This window comes from Lissotriton helveticus, chromosome 9, assembly GCF_964261635.1.
Source record: "Lissotriton helveticus chromosome 9, aLisHel1.1, whole genome shotgun sequence".
In the NCBI taxonomy this organism is placed as follows: Eukaryota; Metazoa; Chordata; class Amphibia; order Caudata; family Salamandridae; genus Lissotriton; species Lissotriton helveticus.
The window spans coordinates 595,287,255-595,307,591 of NC_136070.1; the positions used below are offsets into that span (position 1 = coordinate 595,287,255).

At 44.9% G+C, this 20,337-nt stretch overlaps 1 protein-coding gene across 1 annotated transcript in view; it reads right to left on the reverse strand.

The window, feature by feature from the left end:
* Nucleotides 1–1,431: 1,431 nt before the first annotated feature.
* Nucleotides 1,432–20,337, reverse strand: part of EML3 (EMAP like 3) — a 313,736-nt gene continuing 294,830 nt past the window's right edge. The window contains exons 21-24 of the mRNA XM_078660596.1: nt 13,208–13,295; nt 8,534–8,632; nt 3,563–3,693; nt 1,432–2,938 (exon numbers count right to left, since the gene is read on the reverse strand). Of these exons, the coding sequence (XP_078516722.1) occupies nt 2,750–2,938; nt 3,563–3,693; nt 8,534–8,632; nt 13,208–13,295 (507 nt within the window). The 3' untranslated portion in view covers nt 1,432–2,749. The remainder of the gene's footprint in view (nt 2,939–3,562; nt 3,694–8,533; nt 8,633–13,207; nt 13,296–20,337) is intronic.

Sequence of the window (20,337 nt, forward strand, 5' to 3'; positions counted from 1 at the left end):
TGTTTGTTCGGATCCGGCCCCAGATACCTAACGGAAATGTTTAAACCCTACCAACCAGGTCGAACCCTACGCTCAAAAAACCAAGCCTTGCTTCAGATCCCTAGGATCAAAAGAGAGAGAGAAGGAGGCCGAGCTCTATCATACAAAGGCCCTACTCTCTGGAACTCTTTGCCTCTCACTCTTAGACTAAACTCCAATCTGCTTGCATTTAGGAAATGCCTGAAGACGTACCTATTTTCCCTCCAGTAGCTCCATCATTGATACACAGATGTTATTGTCTGGCTCTACCTTTGGAAAGAACATAAGCGCGGAGATATCTCCCCGGAGATCGAATCCTGCGCTATACAAGAACCCAAAAAAAAAAAAAATAAATAAATAGAATACGCGTGCTATAAAATGGTGTTGAGGAAACTCCGAGTAAAAAACGACGCTGAAATACATTCTCTGACCTAGTCAAAGACCCAAAATAAAAATGTGGTGTCCTTGATGGTGGAATATCTTGTTCAAGAATCTAAAACGGAGGGCACGTTTTGGGAACTGTAGGCCAACAGTCGGTGTGGTAGTGAGTCATATAGCTCTACCTTAGTTGAAGCCCAACTCTAACATCTGTGATAGTTAAATAATACCCAACCCAACCACTAGATGATGGAACAATGCACAACAAGTGCATCATGAAGAGGATTACAGCTGCAATGCATTCTATAGCACAGGTAGCAGTGATTAATTTGAGTCGTTTTTTTGCAGTTTTATATAGCACAAACTCGACCCGAAGGTATTGGAGTACTTTACATGAGCAGCAGTTATGTTACAGAAGGACACATTCATTTTTAATAGGCACGAGGAGATTAAGCGATTTGCCCAGAATCACAGGTTGTTGAGCCGATGCAGAGACTCGAACCTGGTTCCCTAGCTCCAAAGTCAGCAATGCTGGCCGTTACGACACATTCATTGCAGGTGGTTGGCACAGGCACTCAATTTAGGAAACTATGAGTTATTTTTCATCAACAGAATTTGACCCAGAGCAGGAGAGATAAAAGGGAAAAAGAAAGGGAGAGAGAGGAAAAGATTGACCAAAGAAGAAAGCTTGGATGAAAAACAGCTGCAAGAGTGAGATAAAAAGGTAGGAAGTGGAGATTAGTGGAGGAAAGAGGCATAAGGAGGAAGAACCAAGGCTAAGGAGCCTTAGTATTTGGCAATTATGGCATTCAGCAGAACCGGCAGCTGTCAACTAAGAAAAAGTTTGCACTTCTCAACCCAGTGGCAAAGGGGAAAGGCCAGGAATGTGAAGCAAAGAGGAAAAGATCATCTCGACTACAAGTCTATGACCAAAAGCAATACCAGTCTCACAGGTAGCGAGGAAAACAAGGCCTGGACACAAGGGATGGGAGACAGAAGGTAAGATGTAAACTCTGAAGACACTAGGAGAAACAGTTTCAGCAGTTAAGACGTCTTTTATTTGCCCCATGAGGAAAGCATAGTGCTTACTGGTTAAAACATAGCATGACAGGCATTATAGAACACAAGGCATTTCTACATAAACATACATGTAGAGGCATTCAAAGGCAGGCACTACATCCAACACAACATGTGATACTTGCTGATCTTCAGTGCCTGTCACATAACATCTAATGTCACTTCCTAGATTTTAGAGCTGTTAAAGCCTTGTGAAATCCAGCTTTGAATTTACTTAATGTCATTATTTGTCACAGAATATATCACTTCTTGCACTTCAGGAACCGTTCTAGAACATTTTACGTCACTTCCTGTTTTATCCATCACAGACCATTTCATATCACTTCCTGTATTCCAGTATTTGGCACAGAAAACATAATCAGATTTTCATTATGTTTATGCTTTTCGGTGATGTTAATTCTTCGTTTCAATATCGGATACAGAACCTGTGATGCAAATTTGTGGTTTCAATATCCACCACTGAACATGTGATGTCACTTCCTGGTTTTCAGTATCTTACACAAACATGTGATGTTACTTTTTTATTTTCATGATCAAATTCAGAGCTTATGATGTCAGTCCATGGTTCAGTGTTCAACACTAAGGTTGTGTTGCCCCTGCCCGGTCTTTAATGATCAGGTACTGCATTAAATTAGTTCCCTGGATCTTATTGCCAGAACTGAACACGGCTCTTGCTCAGCAATAGGACTTTTGGGTCTTGATGCTCAGTAATTGTATTTCACTACCAGACCACCAGTGTTTTCTGCAGTGGACATGTAAGGTCCATGCCTCAATGCCCAACATAGGTGTCTTAAGGCAACGTTCCTTGTACTTGGTCTATTATATGACTTCTGCGGCTCACGATTGTCCGTGTTGTGCAAAGGCTTACAGTGTGTTTGACATAAGCTGCATAATAAAACTTCCCAGTTCCATCTCGTATATATGGTCTTCCCATAATACCACAATGTCTTTTCCTCGTGGAAAAAATATTCACAGAGATCCTAATTCTCAGAAGCGAATCACATCACATTCTGCCATTTAAAAACAGTCTAGAATTTAATGCACAAGCTGCACCTTCCACCCACATGAATTCTTCTGAAAGTTCCTTATTCCTCACCATCATCTTTCTCAGACCCTAAAGCGAAGGACTTTTAATCCACCCTTTACTCAAATGATACAGATGTGTGTTGCTAGCAGGTGCTGAAGCGGAAACAACGGATATCCCCTTGGCTCATAATGGAGGCTCTCCCGTTGACTGTGGATCTTTCTTCTCTGGTTACATCCGCGGCACTGGCGTTCAGGGGTCATGTGTAACATCCAGAGAGCTGGATGAAGCTGAATGACTGCGGAGAAGATTGCCACCCCGCACTCGCCACTGAAAGATGCTGGTGTCCTTCCCACCCATAGAGATGAGATGACGATCATCATGGGTGAAGCGTACGTTGGTTACATGGCTTCCATGTCCCCCATAAACATGGCTCGGGGCCTGTGAGTGAGGAAGAGAAATATGTTAGGAAAAGGGTTAATTTATAAGCCAAAGTGACCACTAAAGCTGACAGAGAATTTTTGCTGATAAACATGTTATCCCTCCTTCCATAAGCTAAGAATTGCAAGGGGCAGAGGAACAAATAATGTATACTCAAATGACTGTAGTCTGACTATTTTATATTTCTGTGTTTTTGCAAGAGACTGTGATTTGCAGTATATCTAAAATGTTATATAATCATCGTGAGTCAGTACTCTTCAAGCTACGGGTGTGACCCTTTTCCAGCAATCCTAGATAATTCACCTTTGCACTGGGTACAATGTCTTATGAAGGCAGAGGCAATTTGGTGACGATCAGTAATGCCGAATATCCCAGGAAATTGAGTGAAGCTCTTCTTTGAATCTGGATACAAGAGATTGTGTCCTGATTCCACCAAATCTAGACAGTGAGACTCCACGTATAACTTTTCCATTTCCATATTGTGTACCATGAACTCTCCTCGTCTCCTCTCTCAACACCTTCCCCATCTCTGTCCACATCACTAACCTTCCCTCTCCTCTTTTCACAGTTTTTCCACTTGCTTTTCCCCCCAACCTTCCTTAACCCCACTCCTCATTTACCCACCTTGGGCTTTGAGCAAGGGTACTGGAATAAGTGGACTTTGCAGAAGTCGTCGGCCACGGCAACTGTTCGCTCATTGTAAGAACGGCAGAGAGAATTGATGTCTGTGCCATCAGAACCATCAGGCCACACACCTGAAAGAGGATGGAAAGAAATGTTAGTATGGACATTTCAAGGGCACTTTGCAAGAAGGGGACTGGATTCAGCCTGATGAAGGAGGGGCAGGAGCCTTGGTGGCCCAAAGACAAAAAACTTGCCGACCAAAATTTGAAGCAAAGACCTCGATGGAGATAGGATCCCCTTGCCTACTGTGAAAAAGGGTTCTCTATTCCCTGGCTGTCCTACGTAAAAAAAATTACTGGTAGGGATTGGTGTAAGGCTCGCTGTTTCTGAGTCAGAAAGCAAGCAGAGGCCCTGTTAGAAAAATTGCAAGGTATCAGTATGCATGAGGAATCGCAGAAATCCAGTATTAGGATTACATACTTGTTAACTTTGGTGCTGTGCAAACTGATTACCTTATGAATACTAGTTGGGTGCGCTCACTTATTTCGATTTAGAGCAGGGACATTGAAATACTCCTTTTGCTTCCCGCGAGGCTTCCAGTACAACATTAGCTCACAAGTTTGCCCATGCAACAATGTATCTAAGCAAACAATGATTCACTTTACTTTCTTCTATGGGTATTACCAATTATTTATAAGAATGTATTTAGCACCTTTTTTAAGGCTCAGAAGTTATCGTAAGTGCCAACAAGCTTTTAGGTGTTTGCAAGAATTATGGACAATGAAACCTGTTGTTGTACTAAGTTTGTTTCTTAAGGGAGCCATACGTTCAAAAAGCACTATGCACTTTGACTAAATTCATCTGCTTTTTTAGGCTATTTATTATGTATGCCATGCTTTTACTCATATTCTATACGATACATGCTGGTCGCAGTATTTTAAACGGCTTTTATGGCGGTTCTTCCTGCGGAAAAAAGATGCTTTGATTGATTGACTTCTGACGCGACGTAACAAACCAGGATGACAGGTCAGCTCTGGGGGCACAGTTCAGAAAGGGAGATCAATGATGAAAGAATGCCATCCAGATCTTCAATGAGGGGACTCCAGAATGGGATTTGCTATTCTCCATAATGAAATGTTACAGAAACTGTAAGACGTTCCTGTGCACGGTCAGGTGAAATCAAGTAGAGAAGTTGTGTGCACAGGCAAGAATTCAGTAAACTGAGTAGGCAGTTTGACTCTGCCAATGCTTAATGAACAATGAAGACACTGTGTTAGAGTAGATGCTGTGGAATAATCATTGCTTGCCAAAGACAGGCAAGTAAAGGAGACACAAATTATTCCAAACTTCAATAAACCTACTGTTGGGTTCTCAGATTACTTGAGAAAGAGAGGTCTGATAGAAGACTCTTAAGTTATTGGGGCTTAATTACCGAACAAAACACACCCTGGAGGGAAAATAGACATATTTTGACTGACTGTAGCGCCCTGGTACTTGGGAGATAAATGGAAGCGACAGCGCATGTGGCAGGTTCAAGGCAACTACTGAGGGAACCTGTGCAATTTGTCTACAGTTTTGGTAATCATGAACGTTCTGTGAAGGGTAGGCAACACCACCTTACTCTTGAGGAGAGAACTGTTTCTGATATCGGCCACCTCTGCCACACAAGCAAATTGGCGGAATCTTTGTTATGCCTTGGGGTGCTTGCCTGCAGGAGCTGTGGCAGTGATGACTAGAAGTGAGAAGGTTAGACACATCAATGGTACTTGAAACCAGAGGCAACAATGCAATAGTATATGTAATCCTGATGAGACCTTATAAAGGGGAGTTGGGGCCAGGAAGTATATCATCCCGGTTATTAAAACTTTATCAATTTTCAGATTTTTGCTAATCATTTTGTACTTGATCAGGGAATTGGTAGGGCTGCGATTTTCAGCTCTGAGGTTCAAAAACCTTTCCAAGTCAACTTGCCAGCTATTCTTTTCAAGGTCTAGGACCTCCTACTATGCAACATTACCTCAGAAAACCTTACAATAGTAATGAAACGTACTTAATGCTGTTACTAACACATCTACTGATGAAGATTTGGTGGCGATCACAGGATTGAGTAGTCATGGCTGTAGATGGATCCTACAAACGAAATGTCTCAAGAATACAGAACTCAAGCCCCCAGGAGCCACCTCTTTGTCTACCACAGAAGACACATAGTTAACAAGAGTTTTACGTGAGATGACCACAATACTTTCTTTAAGATGACCAAAAGGCATTCATATAATCCAAAATGCAAAGTGGCTGCTCTGTAGGCATTTAGACTGTTGGTGATTCTCTCAGCTTCAGACAAGGGATATAGAATGAAGGATGGTAACCAAATTACATGCTTTAGGTAGAAATCTGAAATCACCTTTGCACAAAAAAGGGAATTCTATCAGTATCACTTGTACTTTTGTGAAGTGCTAATAAAACATGCAGCTTGCTAATCCTGTGAGCAGACATAACTGCAACTAAAGTGTATGTCTTTCATGTCACTATTCTCACTGAAGTCCATGGGCACAAAAGTGCTTATAGAGAACAGTATTAAAACACAATATGGACATTCCATTCAGCATGATGCTGCTTCAAAAGTGGAAACAAATGGAGGAGATCATACAAATGCTTCACAACAACTCTGTTCTGAAACTAGAAATATGAATCCAGAGTGGCCTAATAAGTTCTAAATGCAGAAAATAAGGGATTCTTGCTTTGCAAAAGTTGCCCACCATATAAACAACTTTTTATCGCAGTGGTACTGGCTGGTGTAATGAAACAACATTCCTCTCACAGGCCTGAACAAAGAAACTAAAACATAAACTATAACACTGCTTTCTATATATGGGCAAGAGGAAGATGCTCCTGGAAAGGTGTAAACATTGGTAATTGTAGGTTCAGACATAAAGCATTAACATGTGGTGATTTAGAAAAGGGAAGAATTCAGAACTTTCTTTTTGGGGATTGGCACGGGGGTCTACAAAGAAATTAAATGTAAACAAAACCTCCTGCCTACACTAAAGTAGGAAGCTGCCCTCCATGAAGCCAAACCTCTGCTTATCCGTGATATGCTGTGTTTATCTTTGATGGAAAAAACTCTATAATGGAGGCCTAAAAAGGAAGAACGCCGAAGATGCTAGGCTTGGAAGAAGTGACCTCCTTTGTTGCAAAGAATAAACCCAGCTGAGTCTATCAAGCTCTTGGTTGGGGTTCCACAACAAATGGGGTCACCGAATCGGAAATACCCCTATCAGTCACTCTCCCTCATTGACCCAGTGACACAGATCTTTCGAGTGAGTGCAGCACTGGTTCTTAATATAAAACATGCCTGTGGGATTGTTTGTGTAGACCAGGATCTGATTCCCTACAGGAAGAGAGTAAGACTTCCAAAGCCAGGAAATTACTAATAGTTCAAGTAAATAAATGATCAGCGGATCATGGAAAAAACAGTGACTGATTTTGGGGGGCCCAGGGTGAACCCTACCCATGTTCTGAAAAATCTTTAGATCTGGTCGCCTTTGGATTTGGGGAGCTTATTAGAAGTCCACAGAGTGAAAAGAGACTTGTTGAACTGGACAGTGTGTTTATCTGAGGAGTTTACACAGTGCTAAGCTTTGATAGTGTTTGCATCTATTTTACAATTCAAGGTTACCAATTTGGAGATAAATTGTATAATTATTTAATTTTAAACAAGTCTGAATTGTAATGCCATTTTGACAAACGAAAGGGATAAAAGTACAGTTCAACAGCTGCAAGTGGAGCGAGATAACCACAACAAATGAGTGTGACCAGTTCCAGCGTCCATCGAGGGTACATGAAGAGGTGTTTCCACGGTCATGTTTACCAGTGGGGTTGAGGCCAAAGGTCATCCAGCTGACAGGGAGTGCATCTGCCAAAGTGGGAGTACCTGCCTCCAGATAGGAACACTTGCCTGTGCAAACTTGTCAACCTCTCTTAGGCTGGTGTTTGGAAGATTATCTACAATTATAGGTTCAGTTCACACACTTTTGTGTTCTTCTCTAAAGAAAAACTGTTTGCTTTGTGCACACTCCAGCCCAGTCGCTGCAGCCCCTGCAGCCCCTGCAGTTTGACTCTAAACAAATCAGCCACTGAGCTCCCAGTAGTTGCCATTTTCACATTCAATGCTAGAACTGATTGGTTGGTTCTTCTCTTTGGCACCTCTTGGTCTCAGAGCCACATTCCAACAATGGTTTGGTTTTTTTCCAAATAAGGAAAGTGCAAGGCGTGCCTTCTTCCTCACTGGACTCCCCCTTCAATCCACCCACTTCCAGCCATACAAGTAGATGTAGAGTCCACCAGAAGAGAGGGTTGAGAAGAAAGGAAGGGTGAGTTGTACGACTACAGCCAAACCCAGCTGAAAAGAGCAGCAGCACGTAGTGGGGACCTAAGACATTGTTTTACAAATGGAAATATTCCTGTATCAAAGAAGGGTGCTTTTTTCTGCTTAAAGGTTTCAGGGGAGCTGGGAACCTATAATGTAAATGTACATGTACAGGAATTTATATAGCGCAAATCACCGAGCGGTTTCTAAGCGCTTGCTTAGGGAACCCGTCCTGGTATTCCTCTGTGAGATAACCCCGGCAGGGTATCCGCAAGGTGAAAGCCAGGCATCCCGCCGCGAGGGGCCGTTGTACTTGAGGAGTGATCAATAAATATGGATGTCCGATGAATTCTGCCTCATGCACCTTCTTTACCCTTTCTTCACAGACAGTGTCCCAAAAGGGGACTGCCACAGTGCATAAAAAACAAAGCAAGGTTAGTATTCACCAAAAGGTTCCATTGCACTCATCAGTACACACTATACAAAGTATGATGTGCACAGCAATAATATTTGGTGGCACTGCCTTTTCAGGACCCGTATGTCTTTGCTCTGTGTGAAGCTGCCTCCATGAGTAACAAGGCGTTTCAGACCCTTACTAGACTCACCAAAGACGTGGAAACCCAGCACGCAGGTGTACGTTGCCCATTCCCGATCACGACTGTCGAAGCGGTTCCTCAGGAGCTTGCAGCCTCCTGCCACGTCCCCTGCAAAGCAAACAAGTTATATAGGGCTAAGAGGACACAATTAGGCTTTTGTGGTAAGGCATTAAGCAGTACTGATTGGCTAGGGCAGATAAGAGGCCAAGAGGGTACACAGATTAGAGCTAAGGGGGGAGTTAACGGCCAGATGATGTAGCAGGGAGAAACAACAAATAGAAATGGAGGCAACTATAAAGGGCCTGGAAAAGAAAAGCAGTAAGAGTGAGCAGAGAGAGATAGAGAGAGTGGCACAGAGAAAGGGCACAGAAACCAACAAAATAGGAGGGCGAGAGAAGGAATGGAAAGTGAAAAGGTCACAGAGGGTTCATTGAATGTAGCATGAAGCCAAGTTAGGCCATTGGCTATTTTTGTGTGTAAGAATTGACTTCGCCCAGGTCTACACTGAACCACTAATCTTTCATTTTGCTGGCACGGCCTCCAGCAGGACTAACTCCCAAATTTGAAAGCAGCAGGGTTGTGGTTAGGTAATGGAATGGGTGTAGCGGGCATTAGCACAGAGATGCATCCACTGCCCTAGTGCTGTCCCAATCAGCCAGGTAGCCCTGCAGGCTCGCCAGGCAGAACAATAGGATGGCTCTCTCCACTCCTGGGATATCCCTAGTATTATGCTCCAGAGACAGCAGGACCAGGAAAAAAGGTACGTCCTCCTATTAGCTTTGCACAGGTGCCCTTAGCTAAAGGGGATAGCTGGGAAAGCTCTCTGTCCTAAGGCATCTCTCTGTCATCAGTAAAGCCAAAGGGATCTTTAGCCAGAGTGTAGTCCACCCTAGGAAGAATATTTATTGGGCTTATCTATGTCGCCTAAGGGCTGAGGTGAGAAGTCAGTTCATCTCCTCCTCCTAAATCCTCAAGAAATCCTGGGAAACCACCTCAACACAATGAAATTCTCAGAGATGGTCATGGGGAGGGGGCGCTATAATTTATAACAAAGTAACTGGCCCAAACTCCATTCTCCCTCAGTGCCCACTTCTTTGTAACCCACGTGTTGAGAAATGCCAATGGGTTTTCAAGTGGGCGAATGGTGGGCTGCAGGGAGGGAAGAATCCACCCTGCCACCAGCTCGATCCTTGCCTCTGTCCAGCCTTTAAATTGGCAGAATGTGTCAATCCTTTGGTGAAAGGAGGGAGTACCATTTTTCCACCTAAGTTAAAGACTTTACCTTGGTGTGTTTCCTGACTACACCCCCATAGATAGTACTACACTGCATATCCCAAAACCACATGAACCACCCTCCAAAGACTTCACTTCAAACAATTCTACTGTGTGTACTGTATTAATGGCTGGGGCACTGTGAGCTGTGTTAAATGCTCAGGGGGAACTTCAGTTTTTGCCAAACTTAGGTCAGCACTCTAGTTCTTTTGTGGACACTGACGCGCACTTACACATTTTTGGCCTCAAATTGAGCCGATGATGCTTCCGCGCAGCGGACGCGAGCTGGCGCGCCAAAGGCGTGCCAAAGGCAAGCCTGCCTGCGACCGTCCGCGCCAGGACGGGCGCATGTTAGATCCCTCTCAGATGATCAATACTATAATAGGGAGCAGCTCCTCAGGATTAGATGTGAGATGAGGAGTGAGTGTTCGCATACTATGTTATTGGAAGAGGGGAATACCTCTTGTCCTTTTTGTAATTTTAAGCTTTCTCATACTACTCTCCCTTTGGCAATTGGAGAAGGCAACGGTAAACCTATATCAATGCTACTACTTAATTGTCGTTCCCTTCCTAAAAACTCCAGTGAAATTCATTTACTTCTAGAAGAGAGGAGCCCAGATGCCCTCTTTTTGATGGAAACCTGGACCAGCAAGGATTCTGATGCTGATGTGGTTCAAGCTCTTCCTTCTAATTATACCATTCTTAGGCAAGATCGTGCTAGTGGCCGTGGTGGTGGGATTGCTATTATTTACAAAAATATTTATAGATGTAGATCCACCATTAGTCTTTTATCGGACTGTGAGAGCCTATCCTTTGGTATAAGTTTCTCACCTACTTGCACTTTCTCAGGAATTCTTATATATCGTCCTCCAGGAGCACTGGGCAATTTTTGCAATAATCTCCCAGATATAGCCACCAATGGGGCGAGCCATTCATCCAATTTTTCGAACTTGGATGATCTGAATATACATTTTGATGATCTCGACTCCTCTCCTTCGCAGGACCTTATTGAAGGCCTGGAAACGTTTCAATTTAAGCAAGTTGTGACCGGCCCTACCCACAAGTTAGGCCATTTGCTTGACCCTTTATTTACGAATCTTACAAATATTACTTTGGCTGTGTCCATTGCAGTTCCCTGGTCCGACCATTTTTTATTATCATTTACTTGGACCCCTCAAGATTTGCTACAGACTTTTGTAAGGACCAAAAAGTTCGGCCGCACATGGTCCAAACTCTCTGTGGAAAGCTGGGCAAAAAATCTTATAAATTCTACTCCTTCACCTCACGCTGATCCTACGACGGCCAATGCTAATTTCAATAGTTGGCTGGAATCCTCCTTGGACTCAGCTCTCCGCAAGAAAGAATTATGCCATTGAGTAGGACCCAATAAGAAAGCTTGGCACTCTCATAACCTTAGACAGCTCAAACAATCCTGTAAACAATTTGAAAGGAAATGGAGGAAGGATTTTACAGAGACAAACAAGAGCAAATATAGAGAAGCACTTAAGCTTTATAAAAATGAAATAAAAGTTGCTCAAGCTAGCTATTACCATGGAAAAATTGCCTCTGCATCTAATTCCCCTCGGGAAATATTCAAAATTGTGAAATCCTTGCTTACCCCCCTTAGTCCTCCTATTGAATGTGATTTTGCTCATAAGCGTTGTGATGAAATAGCAAATTTCTTTTTCACAAATGTCTAGAATATTCATTCTACGTTCCAGCAAATTAACTTGGATACAAATATTTCATCGTTCACTCATCAAATCATGCTGGAGGAATTTGCTCCGCTACCATCCCTGCAGGAACTTTTGAGGGAACTTAAATCGGGATCCCTGGCAGACCCCGCCCCTCCGGCCATTCTCAATCTGGTCTCAGAGATCGTTTCTCCAGTTATTCCAGATGTAATAAACTCCTCCCTTTTAATGGGGCAGGACCCTCTTCTCTGGAAACAAGCAAGAGTCAAAGCTCTTCTGAAAAAGTCCAATTTAGATCCTGAGAACTGGGCCAACTATCGCCCCATCTCTTTGCTACCAGGAATTAGTAAACTAGCAGAAAAATATGTTAACACCTTATTGGCAGCTTTTCTGTAGGAAAATAACTGCCTCCATCCTACCCAGACAGGCTTCAGGTGCCATCAGGGCACGGAGACCGCCCTTCTTGCAGTGGTCGAAGAGTCTAGAAAAATCTTGGACAACGGAGGCTGCGCTGCTAATATTTTGTTAGATCTCAGCGCAGCCTTTGATATGGTAAACCATCAAATTATGATCCAAAGACTCAGGGAGGTGGGGGTAGTAGGCACTGCCCTGAAATGGTTGCAGTCCTTCCTTTCAGACAGATCATTTGTGGTCTTTGAGGAAGATGTCCTCTCGAAGCAGATTCCTTTGCAGTATGGAGTCCCCCAGGGATCCTCTTTGAGTCCCACCATGTTTAACATCTACATGAGGTCCCTGTCTGGGCGTATGGTTTGATTGCAACCTCAACTTTACAGTTCAAGCACAGAAAGTTGGTATGCTCTTCTTAGGTTAATAAGGAAGATTCTTCCTCTCCTTCCATTTGAAGCCAGGCGTATGCTGGTCCAAGCTCTTATTTTATCTCGGCTGGACTACTCAAAGGCAGTCTATTTGGGTGCGCCACAAGGAACTACTAAGATCCTACAGATTGTCCAGAAGTGCATGGCCCGGCTCTTGATGGATGTCCCAAAACGTAATTCTGCTAAATTAGCGCATAGTCGGCTGCATTGGCTTCCTATCCAGGAAAGAATCAGGTTTAAGGCAATGTGTATTGTCCACAAGTCCATTGATGGTAATGGCCCCCCACTGATTCAGCCCATGGTGCAATTATATCGCACCAATAGGACTCTAAGATCTAATAATAAACTACTACTTGCAGTCCCTAGGATTAAACGGTCACAGTCGGTAGGTCGACGGTTCCCATACAACGTGGCCAAGCTTTGGAACCAGCTTCCAGACTACATCCATCTTGAATCTGACTATTATAGGTTCAGGAAGCAGTTGAAGACTTTTCCCTTTCCATGATCAGTGGTGAATAATAAGGTGTCACAAGAAGCGCTGGGATGCCCTTTGGTAGCCATGCACTATACAAGTGTGTATTCATTCACCTTAATGCTCGCAGTTTAAAATCTCATAGTGACTCTGGACTATGAAAAATTAGGCAGGGTCACACATTGCCAGATTATGAACTCTATATTCCTTCATTGCCAGCACCCACAAAGGTAAACTAGGAAAAGAATTGCGGCGGTTTTGGTTAGTGATACTGGAGTCAGAACAAAAAGTATTAATATATTCCGTTGGTCGCATTTGTAAGTGCATATTCTACTATTTTAGCAGCTTTACACGTTCATATTACTGGATCTCACAGTAGCCACTCTCTGACAAACTAAACAATACTCACAGTACAGGATCTCGTAGTCCCCAGAGTTGGACATGATGAACTTGCTGTCCTTGGACCAGTCCAAGTGAGTGATGAAGCTGGAGTGACCCTGAAATTTACAAAGAGAAATAGGGTCAGAGAATCTGTTTGGGACCAGGACCCGCCAGGTCTATCAGGCCCTCACCCATCGTGGGTCTAAGAATCTATCAAGTGTACCAGGACCTCGCTTCCAGGAACATCAGATTCTGTCATGGACCCCAGGCCTTCAAACCCTGGGAGCTCAGACTCCATCAGGGGTCTCTGGCCTTCAGGTCCAGTCTGCTTCAGGCTCTAACATGGGCACCAGGCCTTCACTGTATTGTGGTCTCAGATCCATCATGGTTACTAGGCTCACACTTCCAAGGGAGTTGATGCTGTGTAATGGAAACCAAGCTCCTACATTTACGGGCTCCCAGGCTCCATCCTAGGTAATGTGACCTAATTTCCTACGGGTTCAAGTTCTATTATGGGTATTAAGACCTTGCCTCCTTCAGAGGCCTCAAGCTACTATGGGTAACACACATTCAGTTCGCAAACCTTAAGGCTCTATAATGACTACTAGGTCCTCACATCCTGGGGGGCCCCCACGCCATCATTGGATACCACAATATCACATTTAAGAACCTTATGCTCAATCCAGGGTTAGAGTAACCCGCTCTGAATTGTGTTCTCAGACTCAATCAAAGGGAACATGCTCTGACCTGCCGTCTCTGGCTTAATCAAGGTTAACATGCTGTCACCACCTGCGGTCTGAGGCTCGATCAAAGGTAGCACACTCTGACCTCCTGTGGTCTCAGGCCCGATCAAGAGTAACAGGTTCTCACGTCCTGCGATCTCAGGCTCAATCAATGGCAACACGCTCTGAAATACAGTCTCAACCTCAATCAAGGGTAACCCGATCTCCCCTCCTGGGCTCTTAAGCTCCATCATGTGTCCCTGCTTGAAGGATCCTTTTTCTAGGATGGCCACAGGGCTATTTGGTGTGTTATTTTTGTGGGTTGTTTTGGCTTGGGGGTATCATTTTAGGGATCAATTCTGTTTATTAGGGTTAAACCTAGACTAAGGCAATTTTCGTACACAGCTGTCTGCCTACAACCTGGCAGCGTAATGTAAATGTAATCAAAAAACAAAACCCAACTTTTATCTCAACGATACTCCCCCCTCACTCCTGCAAAGAGGTTAATGCACATCAGGTCACCTGCCATCTAGCAATGCAACCTGGGCTACTGGTAGAGTATGTCCTGGGCTTTGTGCCGTACTCCTTGGCGCCAGAGGTCATCTCAGAGGTTGGTAGCGTGGGTAGGCTCAAATGTAGCAGCTTAAGGTAGGGCAAGTCAACTTGTTGGATTCCGTAGAGAGAATGTAAATAAAGGGCTCCCACAGTTCTTGGCGGGTATCTTGCTTAAACTCTACTGTGAGGGACAGTTTTTCCATTCCCAAAATGTACCACAATTTGTGCAACCAAGCTGTATAATCAGGAAATCTGTCAAAGCCCCATAATGAAAGTATATCCTGATGGGCTGTGCCTAGGGATAGGGCAGTCTGCCATCCCCTCAGCCAGAAAGTATGTCAAGGGATTAAGAAGCCTGAGTATGGTGTATGCAGGGAACATCTGGAGCTGTGTGTTAAAGGCCCTATCAATGTTGTCAAGTATTCTCCCGCCAGAAACGGACCAGCTTTGGACAGTGTCAAAGTAGGTGCAATAAGGTGCCCGTCCCACTAAGGCCCCTCCAGCATTCCCTGGTTTGCTCTGGACACCATTTCTGGATGGAGATGAGACGCCTATCTACTCGCTTAAAGAATACCCATCTCTCATAGGGCGTGAGGGGCTGCTCAACCTGCGGTTTCACAGAAGGGTGCCTCACCCGGTGCGAAATGTGCAAGTTTGGGATATGATTCGCCTCCTCCAGCCCATAATCCGCCTTCATAAGTTGAATGGAATGATGCCAAGGGCGTCAACAGGCAACCTACACGCTTACGACCCCCTCCTGCCATCTATGGAAGCCCTTTCCCCACATGCCTGGCAAGAAATCAGGGATGGCCTCTATGGGGGTCACTGGGGAAGGGAAGTAAGTCAGCTTAGAACATCAGCCCACACTTTGAAGGGGGTCTAATTTCAATGGAATAACTAAACTTGTGTTGCTGTATCCAGGAGCCGGCTGTTTGAACTGATTGTGTACCAATAGTATTGAAAGTGCCTTAGCACTTGTTGCATACAGAATGCTATTGTTGCAGGTATGTATGATCATGTAAATCTTTGGGAGCAGCCACTTCTCCTACAATAAACCCATTTCTGCTTTCCCTGATTTATGCCATGTGGACAGAGTCACATCTGGGGCAGTCTCTATGTTGCCTGTTGTGAAAATGTTTGAGCACCACGTGCACCGACAATGACAAGGCCAAAGAGTCTGGACCCAAATCATACAAGGCTGCAAGTCAGTGGCACTGAGGAAACTCATCTTGAGCCATCCCTGTATCAGTCTAGTGAACATTCTCACCTTGGAACAGTACGATGACCTGTTGGCGTCCCAAGCCATTGAGATGGAGGCAGCACCTATGACATCCTCAGCCTGCCACTTCAACCATCAAGACTGTCAGTCGACACCAGCGAAGCCAAACCCCACCCAGAGCGACTAGTGCAGGTAACCACAACTCTGACCCTCGAAGCAAGAATTGTGGCATGGAAGGACAACTGCCAAAGAAGTGCCCCACTCAGGGCAAAAATTGCTTATGCTGTGGCAAGATAAATGCCTTAGCTAGTGTCTGCCAGAGTGGAGACCGAAGACAAGGAGGAAGAGAGAGATTGGCGCCCTTGGCAGCGGTACACAATCTAACCCTCTGGGTGGCTGAAACTTCTGAAGAAGAGAACGCGTTCCTCCTATCATGCACCACTATGGTGATTGGCAACAAGAAACCGTCATCAGTGTGCAAAATGGTTGTGACAGGCATCACAGTCAAGGCAGTCATCAAAATATGAGCCTCAGTTAATGTCATGAGCGTGGGACAACCAACCAAAACTAACATATATAAATACGTGAGTCAACGTCCTCTCCCGCTGGCTGGTGTGCTCGACGTGATGGCTCAGCACGACAATAAACAGACCCCAGCCATGTTCACTGTCACCACGGAAAGGACAGAGACACTGTGGGGATGCTACACTGCAGATGACCTTGAACTAGTCTCCTCTGCATCTACAGCCCATGCCCTTCAAGTGGATTTTATCCTGGAACAATTACCTCAGCTATTTCAAGGGCTAGGGTGCCTGAAGGGGGCACTAATCAAACTGCATATCGACAAATCAATTAAACTGACAACAGAGAATACCATTCGATCTCAACCTGCTGCTGGTATGGGCACATGAGAAACTTAAACACCTTAGGGTCATCGAGACGGTGTCCGGCCCCACCCCATGGGTTCCACCGATGGTAACTGCAGAGAAGCCGAAACAACATAGGGCGTGCCGGCGGTGCAGTGACAAGCACCTCCCCAACCGCTCAATCAGGAGGGAGAGACACGTCACTTCCACCATGGATGATATAATTGTGAATTTCAAGGGAGCCCAGTCGTTTTCTAACCTTGACCTCAACACCGGCTGCCATTAGCTATTGCTTGATCCGGAGAGCTGGTACAGTAAAAGATTTTTGATTCACAGGGGTCTCAGATGGTGCAAGAGGCTCAATTTTGGGATCTCGTCAGCAGCCAGTCTTTCAGACCATCTTCTGGGAGACTCTTACCAACTTGCAAGGTGTGATGAACATCAGCGATGATATCCTCATATATTCAACCACCCTTGAGGAGCATTACCAGTGACTGTGGACCACCCTGCAGCAGCTAAGTGGCTATGGCCATACTCTGCATCAGAACAAGTGCTCATTCTTTGAGATAAAGGCTGAATTCTTTGGCTATGTTTTACCAAAGATGGGCTGAAGTTAGATCCCGGAAAGTCCAGGAGGATCCAGCCAGCCCTGCACCCCGGAACGCAATGGAGGTGCGTAGCTTCCTGGGCATTGCCACTTACTATGGGTGATTTCTACCCAACCTCACAATGCATTCAGAACTACTCATGGCTCTGATGAAGACAGCCACCAAATAGGTCTGGGGTCCCAAGGAAGAGGCAGCATTTGAGAAAATCAAACAGGTGCTGCTGACCAACACCACAATACACTACTTTGACCTAGAGAAAGTGACAGAACTAATTGTCTACGCCAGCCTGGTCGGCCTCAGGCCATCCTCATGCAAGAGAAAGAACTCTTCTCTTGGATCCCCTTTGCTTTTGTGAGCATTGTCCTCACAGCAACAGAAACTTGCAATGCCAAAATAGTGTGTGAGGCCCCAGTCATCAAGTGGGGATGCTAAGATTTTCGTTTATACCTCTGCGGCAGAGAGTTCAAAGTGGTCACGTATCACAAGCCATAAGTCATGCTATTCAGTGACACCGCCCCACAATTAGCATCTTGGACAGAGAGATGGGTGATGCAGATGCAGCAATATTGGTTCACCATGGTCTACTATCCGGGGGCGAAGAATCGCACCGATTTCCTATCACAATACCACAGGAGGGTGGAGGTGGGACCAGAAGAACAAGAAATCAAAGCCTACGTAAGTATGGTGAGCCACAATGTGTGTCAAAAGCACTAACTGTATAAGAGGTTGGTCAGGCCACACCGCAGGATGACCCGCTCTACCCTCGAAGGGGGAATGAGGAAGACATTTATGCGCAACACCAACCATTGGACACCCACAGACAAGTAACGACTGTCTCAACTGTGGTGGGTGAGGGATGAACTGAGCACAGCCAAAGACGGCCACAGAATTGTCATTCCAGCAGCTCTGTGTCAGAGTCAAATTGAGCTCACCTACAAAAGACATAAAGGGACCTCAAAAATCAAGGCGTGCCTAAGGGAAAAGGTGTAGTTTTGAGGGCTCTAAACTGCTGTGGGTGACCTAGAAAAGCACTGTACAACATGTGAAATGACCGGTGGAGCCTGCACACCAGCCCCAATGGCCACAGAAGAACGATGCGAAGGACCATGGTCCAAAGTGAGCTTAGAGTTCAGCAACTTAGCAGATGGACGTTTGACCCTAGCACTGATCGATGGAAATTCTTAATATCCCATTGGTGGAACTCACAGACACAACAGTGTTTGGCAAAGTCGGCCCCTCCTGGCAAAGATCTTCACAACATTTGCTCTCACGGAGCAGATCAGCCCTGACAATGGACCCCACTCCAAGGGGCTGAGTTTGAAGAGTTCCTAGCAGACTTGGGAATTCACCACAGGAAGATCATGCCCCACCGGCCACAAGCCAATGGTGACATTGAACGATGTATGCGCAACTTGAATAAAGCTGGCAGGAGAAGAAGGTACAGATCCAGAGGTGAGCCTACACTGATTCTTGCACACAAACAGGGGCACACCTCAGTGCACCACATGGTGGTCCCGCTGGGCACTGATGATGAAAAGGGCTGACGAATCACTATCCCCACAAGCCCGCTAAGGCGAGCCCCGATATACAAACCAGACAGCACACAAGACTGGCACAAGAAGACCAATGACAGACTGACCCATCACAGTAGAGACAGGAATCTCATCTGCGATTGACACCGAGGGTGGACGTTCAGCCCCCTAAAATGAGAGAAGGCGCCGTACAGTAACTGCCATGAAAGAGACTTTGATAATAGCACGCTGAGGCACAGAAAACAGTGGCTAGGAATGCGTCATGTTTCGAGAAGGTAGATGAGCTAAGAAGCCACAGGACACTGACCATAACAGCTGGACTGACCAAGTAGATGAATGGATGGGAGGAGAGGTTAACTCCTCGCCCATCCCTGCCAGTGAGAAAGCCTGAGTGTAACATGTGCCGCCCACCTCAACCAGCCCGGCTTCCAAGGGAACACAGGCTGCTGAGAGCCCTACCCTCGCAATAGGGAAGGGTTATGATGATGCCAAAAGGAAAAGAGACCATATACACCTTTGTTTATATTTATAATAGTTATTATATATATTTCAAATAATTATACAAATATATACAGAAAAGAAGAACAGTAGTGCGTAGTGTCCCCAGTGTGAATGGAACCTTAAAACAATAGTGACATATTCGTGACATATATAAGGTTTCCACAATTTTGTAAAGTCGACCAATCCATTAATAAACAGTGAGAGCAGCCTCAAGAAGAAATAGAAGGAATACTCACACGGGACCTAGCCGGGTACCCAGTGTGAGGGTCAGGGTGGGAGAGCTGGCAACAGAGGGTATGCACTGCGCGATGAACGCCGATGTACGAATGGAAGAGTGACAATGGAACTCAACCTTCTAGCGGTCGGAGTGGATCTCATAAACAATATAGTATGCTCAGGAGGTGCAGCCGCTCCAACCTGTGCACTTTCAAATGAGCCGAGGACTCAGTTAATCCGTCGGTGCAAGCGTAACATCTCTAAATAAATAATTGGTGAAGACCTGTGGCGTGTGCAACCGCTACATGTAAAGGTAGAACTGTGGGAGTCCGTCTACCGTGCACCGCCTGAGAATAATACATTGTTTATGAGATCCACTCGGACTGCTTGCATGCCTGTTGCCAGCCCTCCTAGCCTGACCATCACACTGGTTACCCGGCTGGGTCCTGTGTGAGTATTTCTTCTATTTCTTTTTCACTTGACCGGTGTTTCACATTCTTCACGCAGCTGCGCAACCCACTTTTTCAGATGTCCCTACATCTTTAGGTCCTGAAGAGACCCTACATTGCACAAAGGGTCAAAATGTCGTCGACAGATAGTCAAAGCAAACCCTTTAAACAGCTCTGCTTATTGTATACAGAGGCTGCTCTTACTGTTTACTAATGGATGGTCGACTTTACAAAATTGTGGAAACTTAATATATATGTCATGAATATGTCACTATTGTTTTAAGGTTCCATTCACACTGGGGACACTACGCACTACTGTTCTTCTTTTCTGTATATATTTGTATAACTATTTAAAATATATAAAATAACTATTATAAATATAAACAAAGGTGTATATGGTCTCTTTTCCTTTTGGCATCATCATAACCCTTCCCTATTGCTATTGTGCATACTTTTACCAAAATATATAACTGTACTATTCCACGGGAAC